Source organism: Aspergillus neoniger, assembly GCF_003184625.1.
Source record: "Aspergillus neoniger CBS 115656 unplaced genomic scaffold BO87scaffold_29, whole genome shotgun sequence".
NCBI lineage: Eukaryota > Fungi > Ascomycota > Eurotiomycetes > Eurotiales > Aspergillaceae > Aspergillus > Aspergillus neoniger.
Genome location: NW_020291157.1, coordinates 34,726 through 47,505, shown reverse-complemented (window position 1 = coordinate 47,505; position 12,780 = coordinate 34,726). Strand labels below are relative to the sequence as shown.

General features: G+C 49.1%; 5 protein-coding genes across 5 annotated transcripts; 2 read left to right on the top strand and 3 right to left on the bottom strand.

The window, feature by feature from the left end:
- Positions 1-10: 10 nt before the first annotated feature.
- Positions 11-1,507, top strand: BO87DRAFT_124027 (putative sister chromatid cohesion protein Dcc1). Its single transcript, XM_025617985.1, has 4 exons — positions 11-210; positions 295-1,025; positions 1,096-1,262; positions 1,313-1,507. Exons 1-4 carry the CDS (start codon positions 92-94, stop codon positions 1,478-1,480), a joined length of 1,185 nt encoding a protein of 394 aa, XP_025476811.1. The 5' UTR covers positions 11-91; the 3' UTR covers positions 1,481-1,507.
- BO87DRAFT_378962 (uncharacterized protein) lies at positions 1,263-3,029 on the bottom strand. The gene has a single exon (XM_025623919.1). The coding sequence runs from the start codon at positions 2,722-2,724 to the stop codon at positions 1,534-1,536; it is 1,191 nt and encodes a 396-aa protein (XP_025476810.1). The 5' UTR covers positions 2,725-3,029; the 3' UTR covers positions 1,263-1,533.
- A 960-nt stretch (positions 3,030-3,989) lies between these two features.
- On the top strand, positions 3,990-6,623 carry BO87DRAFT_124030 (uncharacterized protein). Its single transcript, XM_025617986.1, has 3 exons — positions 3,990-5,026; positions 5,080-5,339; positions 5,398-6,623. Exons 1-3 carry the CDS (start codon positions 4,338-4,340, stop codon positions 6,585-6,587), a joined length of 2,139 nt encoding a protein of 712 aa, XP_025476809.1. The 5' UTR covers positions 3,990-4,337; the 3' UTR covers positions 6,588-6,623.
- A 1,628-nt stretch (positions 6,624-8,251) lies between these two features.
- Positions 8,252-9,333, bottom strand: BO87DRAFT_124005 (uncharacterized protein). Its single transcript, XM_025617984.1, has 2 exons — positions 8,858-9,333; positions 8,252-8,795 (listed from the first exon to the last, which is right to left on the bottom strand). The coding sequence occupies exons 1-2, from the start codon at positions 8,961-8,963 to the stop codon at positions 8,386-8,388; spliced, it is 516 nt and encodes a 171-aa protein (XP_025476808.1). The 5' UTR covers positions 8,964-9,333; the 3' UTR covers positions 8,252-8,385.
- On the bottom strand, positions 9,193-10,026 carry BO87DRAFT_389238 (putative mitotic spindle checkpoint protein (Mad2B); the record flags this gene model as incomplete). The annotated part of the gene is made up of 1 exon (XM_025624888.1): positions 9,193-10,026. One exon carries the CDS (start codon positions 10,024-10,026, stop codon positions 9,193-9,195), a length of 834 nt encoding a protein of 277 aa, XP_025476807.1.
- Between the last annotated feature and the right edge of the window lie 2,754 nt (positions 10,027-12,780).

Sequence of the window (12,780 nt, the reverse complement as noted above, 5' to 3'; positions counted from 1 at the left end):
CTACAATCCTCAGGAAGGGAACATAATCTAAGCGACTGCAATCCTTCCACCGGTCCTTATCTTCTACCCTGGAACGGCATTGAGGTAAAAAATGTCCACACAATCCGCTCAGAGCATCCTCTTCACCCACACGGCCCCGCAACAGGCCTTCCGATTACTCGAACTGCCACCAGATCTCGCAGAACTTCTTGCCTCCGACAATCCTCCAACGTATGTCTACAGCAACTCGATGCCAATCTCTGCCCCTCTTCCACCCAATTCAAGGAACGTCGAACTAATCAATTGAACCAACAGCCTCGAAATCAAATCCCCCACACCCACCACCGACGCTCCCACCGACACCACCCGCGATTACATCAACCTCTGCACCCCAACCCAAACCTACCGCATTCGCCAAGTCCAGTCCTCCAACTCACTGCATGTCCTCCGCCCAAGCGACGATGGTACCCAGCGCGGCGACCTCGCCGTCATCGGTGCCACACAGGAAAACGACGAGCCCGTCCCCGACCTGAACCTCTCCGAGACAATGACTGCGATCGCGAAGTGCGGGTCCACACTTGAATTACAGACCCCGCAGGAGGGGTTCAACATTATCCCGATATTAGAGGGGTTGCTGGGAAAGTATGACTCTAGTGAAGACATCTCCATGTCTACGGGGGACGGTGGGATGATGGTAGACTCTACGGACCGGAGGCAGATCGTTGAGAAGCTATTTGCTGATGTTCCGGTGTCGAACCTGCAATGTGCGAGGGTCTGGAAGAATATTTGTGCGTTTGTGCTACCTGCTACGGGCCGTGGGTGGGTGCCGACGGCGAGGGCCAAGGTTGGGGTGTGGAAGCGAGTGGTTGAGGGGGCTGTGTTGCAGGGCATTGATCTGGGGACGCAATTCTTGGTAGGGGATTTGTGGAAGTCGATGCTTGATGAAGATGGGGAGGGTGAGTGGCCGAGGGAGTTGTTTGAGGCGGTTGTAGGGAGGGTTTGTGAGACTGGTGATGAAGGGTCGTTGTTGGAGGGGGAATTAAAGTGTAAGTTCCCTGTACCCCGAAAGGCCTGGATTTGACTGGCCGGAGTTGACTCTTTTATCTACTGGTGCAGGGGCTAGTATTGATAAGGAGCGGTGCGTGCGATGGGTTGGTGAAACCTATTTAGAGGCTGCGGCGCCTACGGCGGCTGCTGCTGTTGGACGTAGCGAATTTCTCAACGCTTGGAAGGATCATCTGCCAGAAGGCTGGAGGGAGGAAGCTACGTTTTCGAAGCTTACGGTAGGATATTACTCTTCGTCTTTCTTGCTCTACTCTAACAGTGTGTACAGGAGGACAAGCATAGATTCCCTGATCCAACGACCGTCTGCTTTGTCAGTGATGAAGATCGGCAGAAACTAAAGAAGAATCTCTCGACAGATGCTAGTGCGTCTACCGCTGCGAAAAAGACGAGAAACTGGCATGAATTATTCAAGAACCAGAAGCGACAGAAGCGTTGAGGCTCTAATTCTAGAGGCATTATGATGTTTATCAGGGTGGAAGCAGGTGTCTCTCAGCACCAAGCATATTTCTCGTTCAAGTGCCATTCCACGTTTGCACCCAAGCCGTGCTCGGCACCAGTCCATCTCAGGCACGCGATGCTGCTCTTCTCCCGGTGAACTACTTCGGCCTTGGGGTCCAGCAAGGCAACTGCCTTTTTCAATAGTGGCGTTGGGTTCCAGAACTCAACTGTTGCCATGTTCCATCTGCACGCTTCGAGCTGAGCACGTCGCAGGACCGCCGCCATGGCTTTCACAACCTTTTCGCCCTGTTCTGGTGAGGTGGGCTCGTCGTACACCCATCGGAGAATGTACAGGGTATTCTCCTCGGGCGTTTCACCAAAGTTCCTGTTCCAGGCACAGTACACCCCGGCACTGTCTTCTCCAGCACCCTTTGCGCGAGGCAATTCGCGGTCGGGATATATCCTCTCCGCATAGAATTCTTCTCTTGCCCAGTGCCATTCAAAGTGCTCGAAGTTCGGTGCAATCGCAATTCTGGGCACTGATGACTTTTGAGAGGCCGCCCTCAACAGTTCACGCTCTTTTTGCAAGACCTCCTCACTACAAATGCTCTCGTGGACGTCCTCCGGTGTCAAAATCCTTGTTTTCGGGAAATTTGCCTGAGCATTGGCAGTGGCATAGACTTCCTCGGAAATGGGCGACAAGGCAAAATGGCATGACGTGTATGGCTGCCAACCAAATTGAGCATAAAAGTCCTTTCCGATATCAGAAAAGAGAACTGTGAAAAGGCAACGCTTTCGAGTCTCTGTCTCCATCTTCCAAGTCTCGATCTTCTCGCTCAGCTCCTGCATCATTCTCTTGGCGTATCCTTTGCCTCTGAAGTCCGGCCGGCAATAGACACTTCCAATACCATGAGTTGCGACGTCCTCCACAATACCGTCATGTGCCAACATGGCTTTCTTTCGGTATGTTTCGCAAGAACCGAGGATCGTTCTATGCTCTTCCGGCTCTTTGCGATCAACCAAGATCCAACAGGTCAAGCCATCCTTATTCAGCCGTTGCTGATACAGATGGTTCTCGCGCGTGATATACGTCTCAAGGTCCAGACGGCCCTTCCATGCTTTGCTGTTGAGACGGATGGACTCAATCCGCTCCCCGGGGGTGGCAGGAACCAGCACCAGGTCAGGGGAGTCCCCTTGAGGGAGCTCCTTGCCGTTGAAATAGGAGTTGTCAGCAGCGATCATGATTGATGTCTACTCGGTAGAAAAGAGGGGTTCGTTCTTGTTGTCTGATGGAGGAACTTGGGTATAAGGGTGAAAGCGATTCCAGTGAAGAGAAGTGGTGAAAGGACTACACGGCGCGTTCAGAGAAAGCAAATGTTTAAAGCAAAGGAGCAACTCCGAAGGTGTTTGACCGGAGTCCGCGCAGGACCGCAAGGGGGGCACCGAATATAATAGATGAACCGATAAGGATAAGAAAGTAGACGTGCCCGGGATAACTTACTGGACGCGCAGGCAGCTGATTCTATTCGCCCCGACAGCCGACGACAAGCGGCGACAAGCGCAGCGGTAAAAGAAGCTGAGGGATGGACTTGCCTGGATTGGGTTGCGTCTCATGCCCCGTGACGTCGAGCGGCGCATGATGACCACACAATTCCTTAGGGCATAGGGCTCGCAGGAATGGGGGGAAATCTGGTCTGGGGTTCGGGGACTACCGGGGTTGGATTGAAATGACGCCGTGGAATATAATGGGCTACAAGCTATTTTGGATCGAGTTGTCTAGGAATGATTAAACTGCCCGGAACTTGATATTAACTTTCTAGTTCTGTTGAATGCCCGTGATGAGTCAGTCAGATTGTTTGACTTTTCCCCCCTTTGTAGGCATTTGACAAACAAGACAGTTCCCATACTGGGCAGGCGGTCGGAGAGTACCGGTACCTGTCACGTGGGGCAGCTGTCAGACCCGGCGGGGGTTTGTTCTCTGGATCCCCCCAACCATCTCTCCCACTCGAGGAATCCCCGTTCAGTCTCGCAATTGCTGCTGCTCCGTCTGGATGGTGGCGGCTGCTTTCTTATTTCTCCGTCTAGCGTCACGGGCTGAGACGCCTCCTCCATTTACTTGCCTGATCGGTGTCTTAGTCTACGGCTTACAACGGAACTACCCCCGTTGTAGATAGGATTTTCCCCAGCATTGTTGACGGACTTCTGCCCCACTGTGTGTGTGTGTGCCAATCTTGGGCCTGTTGATACTATTCCCCGTTGGGTGACCAGGCATTCGGATGATCAACCTCTAGACAATATCTCTCCATTCACCAACATTTCCTATACAAATTTAGCGACCTGGTAGCAGGATAGCGCCTTGCAAACACTCAGAGGCTGTGGGCTGGTTTCCTCAGCCTTGCTTGGGTGGTGGCCTCGGACGAGCCTGATCCTCACTTGAGTAGGTTCACTGACAGCCTTTGTGTATCATTCATTCATGCTTGTCAGGTGTACACAAGACAATAAGCCAAGCTCGCCTTGGCTGTACGCTTATTGCTCTACAAACAGCCGCACGCCCTTCAGACTGATAGAGCATAGATAGCCCCATCACATTACTTTCACTCTCCCGAGCGATATACGGCTGTTGCCGACGTTCCTCAACTATCGCGGGGTCTGCCTCTCCAGGCAACGTTTCATTTAACATCTTCACCACTACTTCCTTCCCCTAATAAAAACCAACCACAGCTAATTAGCGGCCCCCAATTTCACTTTACTTTTGTCATCAGCTCTGATCCTTTGGTTCACCTTGGATTCCCTTTCAGAAACTTTCAAACGTAGGAATATAACGCTTTTTCTTTTCGCTCAAAGCAACAAGAACAATGGAGGGGCCCAATTTCACCAATCCCTTGTATTCTGCGCTTCCTATAAGAATGGGATATATGGACCATGCAAATGCAGATCTCACTCTGGATGACAACCCTGCGCTGCTTTGGGATTTGTACGAGCACGGTTTCTATCCTTTGCCTGACTATGACCAACCAATGAAGAAACAAAGGCAGATTAGTCGCGACAGCAGTCGCAGCAGCAAAAGCAGCAACAGTCATGAATCCATAATCAACATCCTGGACAGTGATAATGATGATTACAATCGTCTTGAGTCAGGGATCGAGTCAGGGGCCTCCTCGCGTCCATCGACCAAATCGCTCTCATCATCGACCACTGCCACCACGTCAACCTCATCACGCTCCAATACGCACTCTGAAGCAGTGTACATCGATCTCACTTTGGACGATGAATTATTGTGGCAGATCACAGACATTTTTCCGGGCATCAGTCACCAGCATGTGGAAGAGCTGATCGAACTTCATAAGAAGCCCCAAGAGAACCAACCTGCGCCGCCCCTAGATTCATTGAAGGAAAGTGTTATTGAAGATATCTTACGGCATCCTAGCTATCCTAAGCAGGAAAAGGCCAAGAAACGTAAGATTGAGGACACAGACGAGGAAGCTACGATACGGTATTTGCGAGATATACCACAACGAGGTAGTCGTGCATACGTCCAACTAGCGTAAGTGCACCGCCTATAATCATGAAATCCTAAACGCTGACCTTCTACTTTAGAGCCAATTTGTTAGCCCAAGAATTTGGGTGGATGCCGATGAAACATATTCGGGATGTTCTGGCAGAGAAGAAAGAGCTCTTTGCCGCGTATCTCACTCTACATTCTCAAGAGAGTGAACAGACGGGAAAGTACACAAAGCTGAAAAGCAAAAGGTTTTCGAATGTACCAAATCTGGGCAAAGAGGATGATGAGGTATCTATTGCTGAGAACCTGGCTCGCGAACTAGGAGCCGCCAAGAAGAAAGCTGAAAAGGAGGACGGTAAGTGATTTCTCTCTGATAACAAGGGATACATACTGATCATCACTCTCCCGCAAAGATGCCATTCGCAAGAAGAAGGAAAAGCAAGAGGCTGAGATCAAAAACGAAGAAGAACACAGCCGAGCTGGGAACCTCATCGAATGCCAGTGTTGCTACCTCGATGTTCCAGCGAACCGATCACTTCCTTGTGAGGGTGATAGCGTCCATCTCTTCTGCTTTGCGTGCATTCGAAAGTCTGCGGAGACTCAAATTGGGCTTATGAGATATCAAGTCCAGTGTGTCGATACTAGTGGCTGTCAGGCAAAGTTTTCTCGCGCGCGGCTACAAGAAGCTATCGGCGAGAGTTTGATGGAAAAGCTCGACCGCCTTCAGCAGCAAGATGAGATCCAGCAAGCTGAGCTGGAAGGTCTTGAATCTTGTCCGTTCTGTGAATTTAAAGCCATCTATCCGCCCGTGGAAGAGGACCGCGAGTTCGTATGCAAAAACCCTGAATGCGAAATAGTTAGTTGTCGTCTCTGCAAGCAGGAAAGCCATATCCCGCGCACTTGCGCAGAAGCCAACAAAGAGAAGAATCTTCCTCAACGTCACTTAGTCGAAGAGGCAATGAGCGAGGCTCTGATCCGCCCTTGCCCCAAATGCAAAGTGAAGATTGTCAAGGAGATGGGCTGCAACAGGATGATTTGCTCCAAATGCCGGACTGCAATGTGCTACGTTTGCAGACGAGATATTTCCCGAGAGATGTACGAGCATTTCGGGCGTGCTCCGACCCACTGTCCCCTCCATGACATTCCAGCATTACGCTCATTACAAGAGATTGAGAAAGCTCAAAAAGACACTATCGATATTTTATTGGCACAAAACCCTGATTTAAAGGAGGAGGAGCTGCGAGTCCATGACGCAAAAGACTCGGCCGCGAATATGTCGCACGTCCTTCAAGGTCCTGATAATGGACTCATACGCCATTTAGGGCAAGCGCCAATCCGGCCCAATCATGTGGTGTATCCAGGGCCAGCTATCCCAGTAGGAAGAGCCAATCCCCCAGCTGTCGCTCACCGATTCGATGCACCCGTTGGCATCCAAAATGGCTGGGGTGGACAAGGCTGGCTTCAGCACCCATTAGGACAACCTAGGAACCCACCAGGACGCCCTGTGCCTACAAACGTCGTACATAGGGGTGTGAACAATCAGGGCAATCCTCTTCAAGATCCGGCGAGAAGGGTAGATACTAGACCCCCATGGCGATACTAGTGGTATCAACATGAATCCGTCAGGCGCCAACCACTATTCTGATCGACGACCTTGATGGACGATCTTGCTCCGCTAAGCCTTTGCACCTCGTTTCAGTCCAGAACAAGCGACAAACCATACCCTGGATCGACACGTGTCGATACTGCAGCTCCCATCTTGGTATACCGACTTCCCTCCCTCTTTCCCAACACAGTTTCTGCTTGCTATCTTTACATCAAATCCAGCGTCTAACCCGTCACCGTATCTCTCGCCTCTCGCATGCTCTCGGTATAACAGCAATCGGCTATTCAGCGTTACGCAGAAATGTTCTCTCATACCAGACAAACCCAACAGCGATCATACTCCTGCTTCATCCGAGCATGAAGACAAGACAGACAAGCAGTGCCCAGTTATTGATAGAAAGCTTTCTTGGATGTTGGAATGCATCACAGGTCTTGGTTTCATTATTCTAGTGGTTGAACCACTGAAGCGATTCCCCTAGCATCTATCTCCATCATCACATCCCCCCCCCCGCCTTCTTTCCCTTCTCACCCAGCCCCCCTATCTCATCCATCCTTCTTTATTTCTCTATTATTTCCTTCTCTATCAGCTCTAATCTCACCATTTCTCTTGGTTAAGGTAACTTAGAATGGATATCTGATTCTCATTTTGACATAATCCAATAAATCAATGACTTGGTTATTACTCTTCTCTCTTCATCTACTTCTTAAAGTAGTCATCGATATATCCCAGCTCTTCTATAATTACGATGCCTCGACGCATTCAGAACTATAATCCAAAAGGAAGATCATATTATGACAAATCAGAGATCACATGTCCTGGACATCTTTGGTATAGTACATGCAAGAAACTGGCGGGGTAAGAATCAGCTGAAATCTGTAGGATAGGTGTATGATGGATACCATATACAGTATCACGTGATATGGCCTATATGGCCTGAGAACTAGTATAAAGCGAGATGAAATCCACCAATAACTTTTGTTCAAAAATAAATTACAGCGACGGACTGCCGCATGAAGAGAGGGATCATATGACTATGGAAGCGCTGGAACGGACCATAAAGACGATACGGCAACATGGAAAAAGGAGAAGTGTGCACCAAAGATGAAATCGAGAAAGTATTACTATAGAGATTGAGATCATAAAAAGGAACTTCCTACCTATCTGCCTACCGAGTGCCCGGCCTAGTCTACTACTCATCACTATCTCATATCCATAACATCACATCTTATCAGTCATGAGGACGCAAAAGTAACAGCACCAGTCAAAAAACAAAAGAACAACGTAGGCGATGATGATAAGATGGAAAACTGAGCCCAACAAGCGCTGACAACGAGTCAAAAAGGCAACCACGAGAGCCGTGTTTGATGGAGATTCAAAGAGAACCAGACAAGACTTTCACAGGATAGGCAGCATAGCACATGACCAACACGCATATATGCCACAATATACAGGTGAAAAATAATAACTCACATGATGCGTTAGGAACCATTCTTCTTCCTCCTCTATTTTTTTTAAGGTTTCCTTCCATACAGATGGGTCATCTGCGTTCTTTTTCCATAGCCAATCGATCAGACAACCTCATGGATAAGCACAACCAATTGTATTAAACACCCCAGTTTTCTCGAATAGCAGCAGCTGTGTGTCTGTCGGTTTCCGTAACTCAGCTTTGATTTTTCTTCCATGTAAGGCGATATGGAGTTCAGTGACACTGACACACTGTGGACGCCTGTATCCCATTATCAGCTGGTTTCGTGACTTTATGCAGCCAAATCGTGTCAAGATCCCTTTCACTGGATCACATTTCCAAGATGGGCACGGCAGTCAAAGCGAGGCGAAGGAAGAACAGAGGCAAACACACACACACGCCGAGAGAAACAAGGATATGCCAAAATAAATGCGATGGGGACAAATTAACGATTACGGACAGGACTCGAGACCCTCCCCGAGCAGTGGGGACCATGCTGGCAACTTTTTGGCAGCTAGTTGCTAGATATTTGAATTTGCTAGGATCATGTAGTTGGAGAGAGAGCTCAACAAAGGAGACGAGCGGAATACAATAGGAAATGGTATGAAAATGAGAACACTCCGTGGAAATGGCGGGGAGGAGAATGGAGAATGCTTGGAAAAAGAAATAGAGACGTCTCCAGAGATGAGAAAATTTGGAGGTAAAAGAGAAAAGGAAAAGGGGCAAGGAGAAGAGAAAAAAAAAAGAAAAAAAAAAAAAAAAAAAAGAAGAGAGATATAAGTAGTAATAGAGAAGAGAAATAGAAGGGGAAAAGGAACGTGACAGAATGACGACAGGCAGAAATGGACGGAAAGAAATTGCGAGCAAAAAGACAAGGAAAGATATGAACCAGATCTATGTAATGCCATGCGAGTCCCAGAAATCGTCCGCTCCCCATTTTATATATTTGCGCCGCTCACTCGGACGACAGTGCCTAATTTCCTCATCCATCATGTATGTTCGATCATTGGTCACGCTAAAACAAGAATGAGATAAATGGAGATATGAGATAAGGAGCAGAAAATGTTTCACTGAAATCAGAAAGTAATGGTGAACTAGACGAACACGGCAGCAAGCTATAAGATAGAGATCCGCAGCTCATGGTGGATGTTCAGAGTCCACCGGTTCATTAAACTTCTGCCGTGCCTCTTCCACCCATAGTTCCAGGCGAAGCTCTCCAGCTTCTACACGTCGTACCGGGACCGTTTTGGCACGTCCATTCGATACCTTGGGAGGCGGCTGTTGCGGCTCGCCGTTTCTCAACTTAGAAACGGAGTAAGGAGCGGTGCACGATCGGAGGTGGACCTTATCCGGTTCGGCCACAATCCATGTCTGTTCTTCGGTTGTGGTCCCCGCCGGGGGTAAAGCATCTTCCCGCACCTCGATGCAGACGGTGAAACTGAATTCATCGTCCCGAGGCAAGGGAGTCAGGCGCGCACAAGCTGAAGCCAATCTTGCTAGACAGGCCCGAAATTGCGCTTCGAGGTCGACTGATGTGGGGGCGGAAGCCCGGTCGGTTACGGGAACACCCGCTTTGGTTTGTTCCTCCCTTCTGTCTTCGAAGGTGGTATTGACTTCGCCAGCCGGAACACGGGGGAAGCCCGATAAATCAAAGGCATATCGTTCGAGAGGTTGATTCGTACGGAGGGAGGAGATGATAATGCTGACAGCGGTTATTGTGCCTTTCAAGATCTCCGTTCCGACCGCAATTGACGCGTCATTGATGTAATCACACACCTTGGGGTGACGGGATTGTCGGACGGGATAGTTGTACGCCCGCACGGGGAGGAACGTGGCTCGTGGATAGACCGAACGTAAAAACAGGATCTGGTGTATTGATACGGTGAGGAAATTGGTGAAGGATGCCGCCAACGCAGACTGATTGTTGGGCATCGATCTAGGTGCGGTGACCGGGGCGGAAAAAGTTGTCATGGTGGTAGTAACGGAGTTGACGGTGGTACTCTCACTGGCAATCGGCATTGCCGTCGTAGGCTCTGGTATCGTCGTTTCCACGGGAAAGATGGTCTTGACGGGATCTCGGAGATTCTGAGTGCTGTTCCACCCTGAGGCTAATCATCGCTCTGCCTTTTTCCAGACGAGTCAACAACAATATTCGATTCCACTCATGGAGAGGTTGATATATCTCTCTTCCACTTAAGTATTCCTTTGCGACAGCAGGAGGGGGGATGGTGAGGCGAAGAGGGGATAGAGTGGGGTGGTAGTAGTCAAGGTGAGAGGGAGGAGGGATGAGGAGGGGGGGGGTTGGTTGGTTTGTGGATGTGCGAGGTCAAAATAGGGAGGGGGGAAGGGAATGGAAATGAACAGGAGTTCGAAGAACCGGGAATAAAACCGGAACTCGGGAAGATGATATAAAAAGACAAATTGGGGGAATAAAGCGAAAGAGTAAGAAAAGGAGATGGTATGGTAGGAGATAAGAACAAAGTTGTTGTGTAAAAGGGGAGAGAAAAACAAAATTGAGGGCGGGGGGTGGGTAGAGAAAAGCACCTAAGATAGGGCGTTGGTGGGAAAGTAGCGGAGATGGAGTGAGAGGGAAGTGGTGGTGGTGGTGGTGGTGAGTTGAGTAAGAGGGTCGTTTAAGGGAATGAGTGTGAGGGAGGGAAAGAGAGAGAGAGGGAAAGGGAAGAAGAGGGAAAGACAGCGAGTGAGGGGAGGGGTGAGTGAGTGAGTGAGTTGAGTGGATTGGGGTTCGAAAAGTAAGGAAAGAACTTCGGAATTAAAACATACGTTGGGTGGACGAGACGAAACAAGCAGACCTCAGAGCATGGATGGAGTCGTTGAGATCGTGACAACCGGCGTGAACGAGATCTGGGATAGGATTAAGGAGAGAAGAGTTCTGGCTTGACGATAACGACAGCGACGACGATGTTGCTGCTTTTGCTGCTTTGCTTTGCTGATGGAAATTTCCTTTTTTTTTTCCCTTTTTTCTTCCCTGGTTGGAGTTCCCGTTTTAGTATTTTCCTCTTTGGCTCTCCCCTCTCCCTCGGAAGTTTTTGTTCCTGGAAAAAAAAAAAAAAAAAAAAAAAAAACTTTTTTTTTTAAATAAGAGAGAAAAAAAAGTATTACTTGGCTAAAGAAGAAAAAATTATGTCTTTTTTTTTTTATTCCTTGCTCTCTGCGTCTAGGGAGAGGAGGGACGGCAGACGATAGGAAACCAACCCTTTGAGGGGGGGCGGCGTGGGAAGGGAGAGGTGGGCTGCTGGCTTGAGCTGGTTGTGATTGGGAAAAGGCCGTTTCGACCAGGGAAGCCCACTCAGGTCCCAGAACTAAAAGTAGAGAGGGAGATATTGCAAAGAGAGCGAGCAGAAGGCGCCGGCAAAGCACGGAAATATGAAAAGAGGAAAAGAGAGGGAAAGAGAGAGAAGAGAGAGAGAGAGAGAGAGAGAGAGAGAGAGAGAGAGAGAGAGAGAGAGAGAGAGAGCAGAGCGAGAGAGTCGCGGGCAGGCAGTCCTTCGGAGGGGAAGGCTTGTCGGGCGACGAGTCGTCCAGGTAAAAGGCGCCCAAGTCACGGTTCCCAGCCCGTCACGTGGTTGCGTCATGGGTGTGGATGCCATGCAGCAATCATCATACTGCTGCTGGTCGTGGGAAAAAGGCAACGCACGTACGGAGTTTCTTCCTCGCCCGATGTATGCCTACGTCTTGTTTCCACCCACTCCCCAAGGCTGCCTACTTACCTTCTACTAGTCTACAACTCATACATTCCTCCCCTCCAAGAGTCTGCCTGCCTACATCCTAGTTCTCGGTGGGGGGTTTGATGCTAGCCGAGGGGATCAAGTGACGCAAAGGGGTACCTCAGGCGCAGCTTGGGGGCGAAACAGAGGATGTAGGTAGAATGGCAAAGAATTTGGTCATGATGCACTACGACTACACACTTCCCGAGACAAGTAAGAAGCCCACACCGTGCAAGCACTGTGTAGCTTAATGCAAACCTCATGGAAGGCACTCTGTTGGCAAAGAAGGGAAAAAAGCAAAGGAAAATGAAAGATTATCGCTGGGCAAAGTATGACAGTATGTATGACGGTATGTAAGTAAGTAAGCATCTGCGCCGTATTGGTATTGTCCACGCCAGTACAAGACGACAAGACCCAGACTCGTCAATAGTGGGATGACTGACTCCAGTTCACTGAGCCGATCATCATGAAATCAAACTTGAATCGACACGTAGGTGACCGGGGTAGAAGACAGGAGCAGCATCGATAATAATTAGTCAGGATTCCGAGAGATTAAAAGGAACGAAAGTTAAAACAGCTAGTCGTCCCAGAAATCTTACTACAAAGCCGGAACAACTACTCTGTTTCCCCCGTATGTCGCCCAAGGTTTCCAAGGTTCAATCAATCAAATCTGGCTTGCTCCGGGGTTTATTTAGGTCAAATCAGTTTTGGCTAGTTGACTAGTCGATTAGTATAGTCCGGAGTAATTATTAGCTATTTAACTATGACATTCCAATTTATCTACTCCCTCTGCAGTTGTTGCATGTATTGCTGCTGGGTTGTTCCTCCCGGCCGAAACAGTATACCCTCAGAGATCGATATTATACAAAGGGCCTCCTATTGAAGGTCAGAACATCGTCCTTCACCGTCGGAATGTCTTGAGAAGCTGAAGAATGCTTAGTGCGCGCGATACGAGAGCTATCTTGAGCTTACCCCTCCTGCTGCGGATTCCGGGTCT

Coding starts and splice junctions, on each gene's coding strand:
- BO87DRAFT_124030 (XM_025617986.1), top strand. CDS start 4,338: ATGGAGGGGCCCAATTTCACCAATCCCTTGTATTCTGCGCTTCCTATA. Junction 5,027..5,079: donor CGTGCATACGTCCAACTAGC/GTAAGTGCACCG, acceptor CTTCTACTTTAG/AGCCAATTTGTTAGCCCAAG. Junction 5,340..5,397: donor GAAAGCTGAAAAGGAGGACG/GTAAGTGATTTC, acceptor TCTCCCGCAAAG/ATGCCATTCGCAAGAAGAAG.
- BO87DRAFT_124027 (XM_025617985.1), top strand. CDS start 92: ATGTCCACACAATCCGCTCAGAGCATCCTCTTCACCCACACGGCCCCG. Junction 211..294: donor GCCTCCGACAATCCTCCAAC/GTATGTCTACAG, acceptor TTGAACCAACAG/CCTCGAAATCAAATCCCCCA. Junction 1,263..1,312: donor CTACGTTTTCGAAGCTTACG/GTAGGATATTAC, acceptor CAGTGTGTACAG/GAGGACAAGCATAGATTCCC.
- BO87DRAFT_124005 (XM_025617984.1), bottom strand. CDS start 8,963: ATGGCATTACATAGATCTGGTTCATATCTTTCCTTGTCTTTTTGCTCG. Junction 8,796..8,857: donor TCACGTTCCTTTTCCCCTTC/TATTTCTCTTCT, acceptor TTTTTTCTTTTT/TTTTTCTCTTCTCCTTGCCC.
- BO87DRAFT_378962 (XM_025623919.1), bottom strand. CDS start 2,724: ATGATCGCTGCTGACAACTCCTATTTCAACGGCAAGGAGCTCCCTCAA.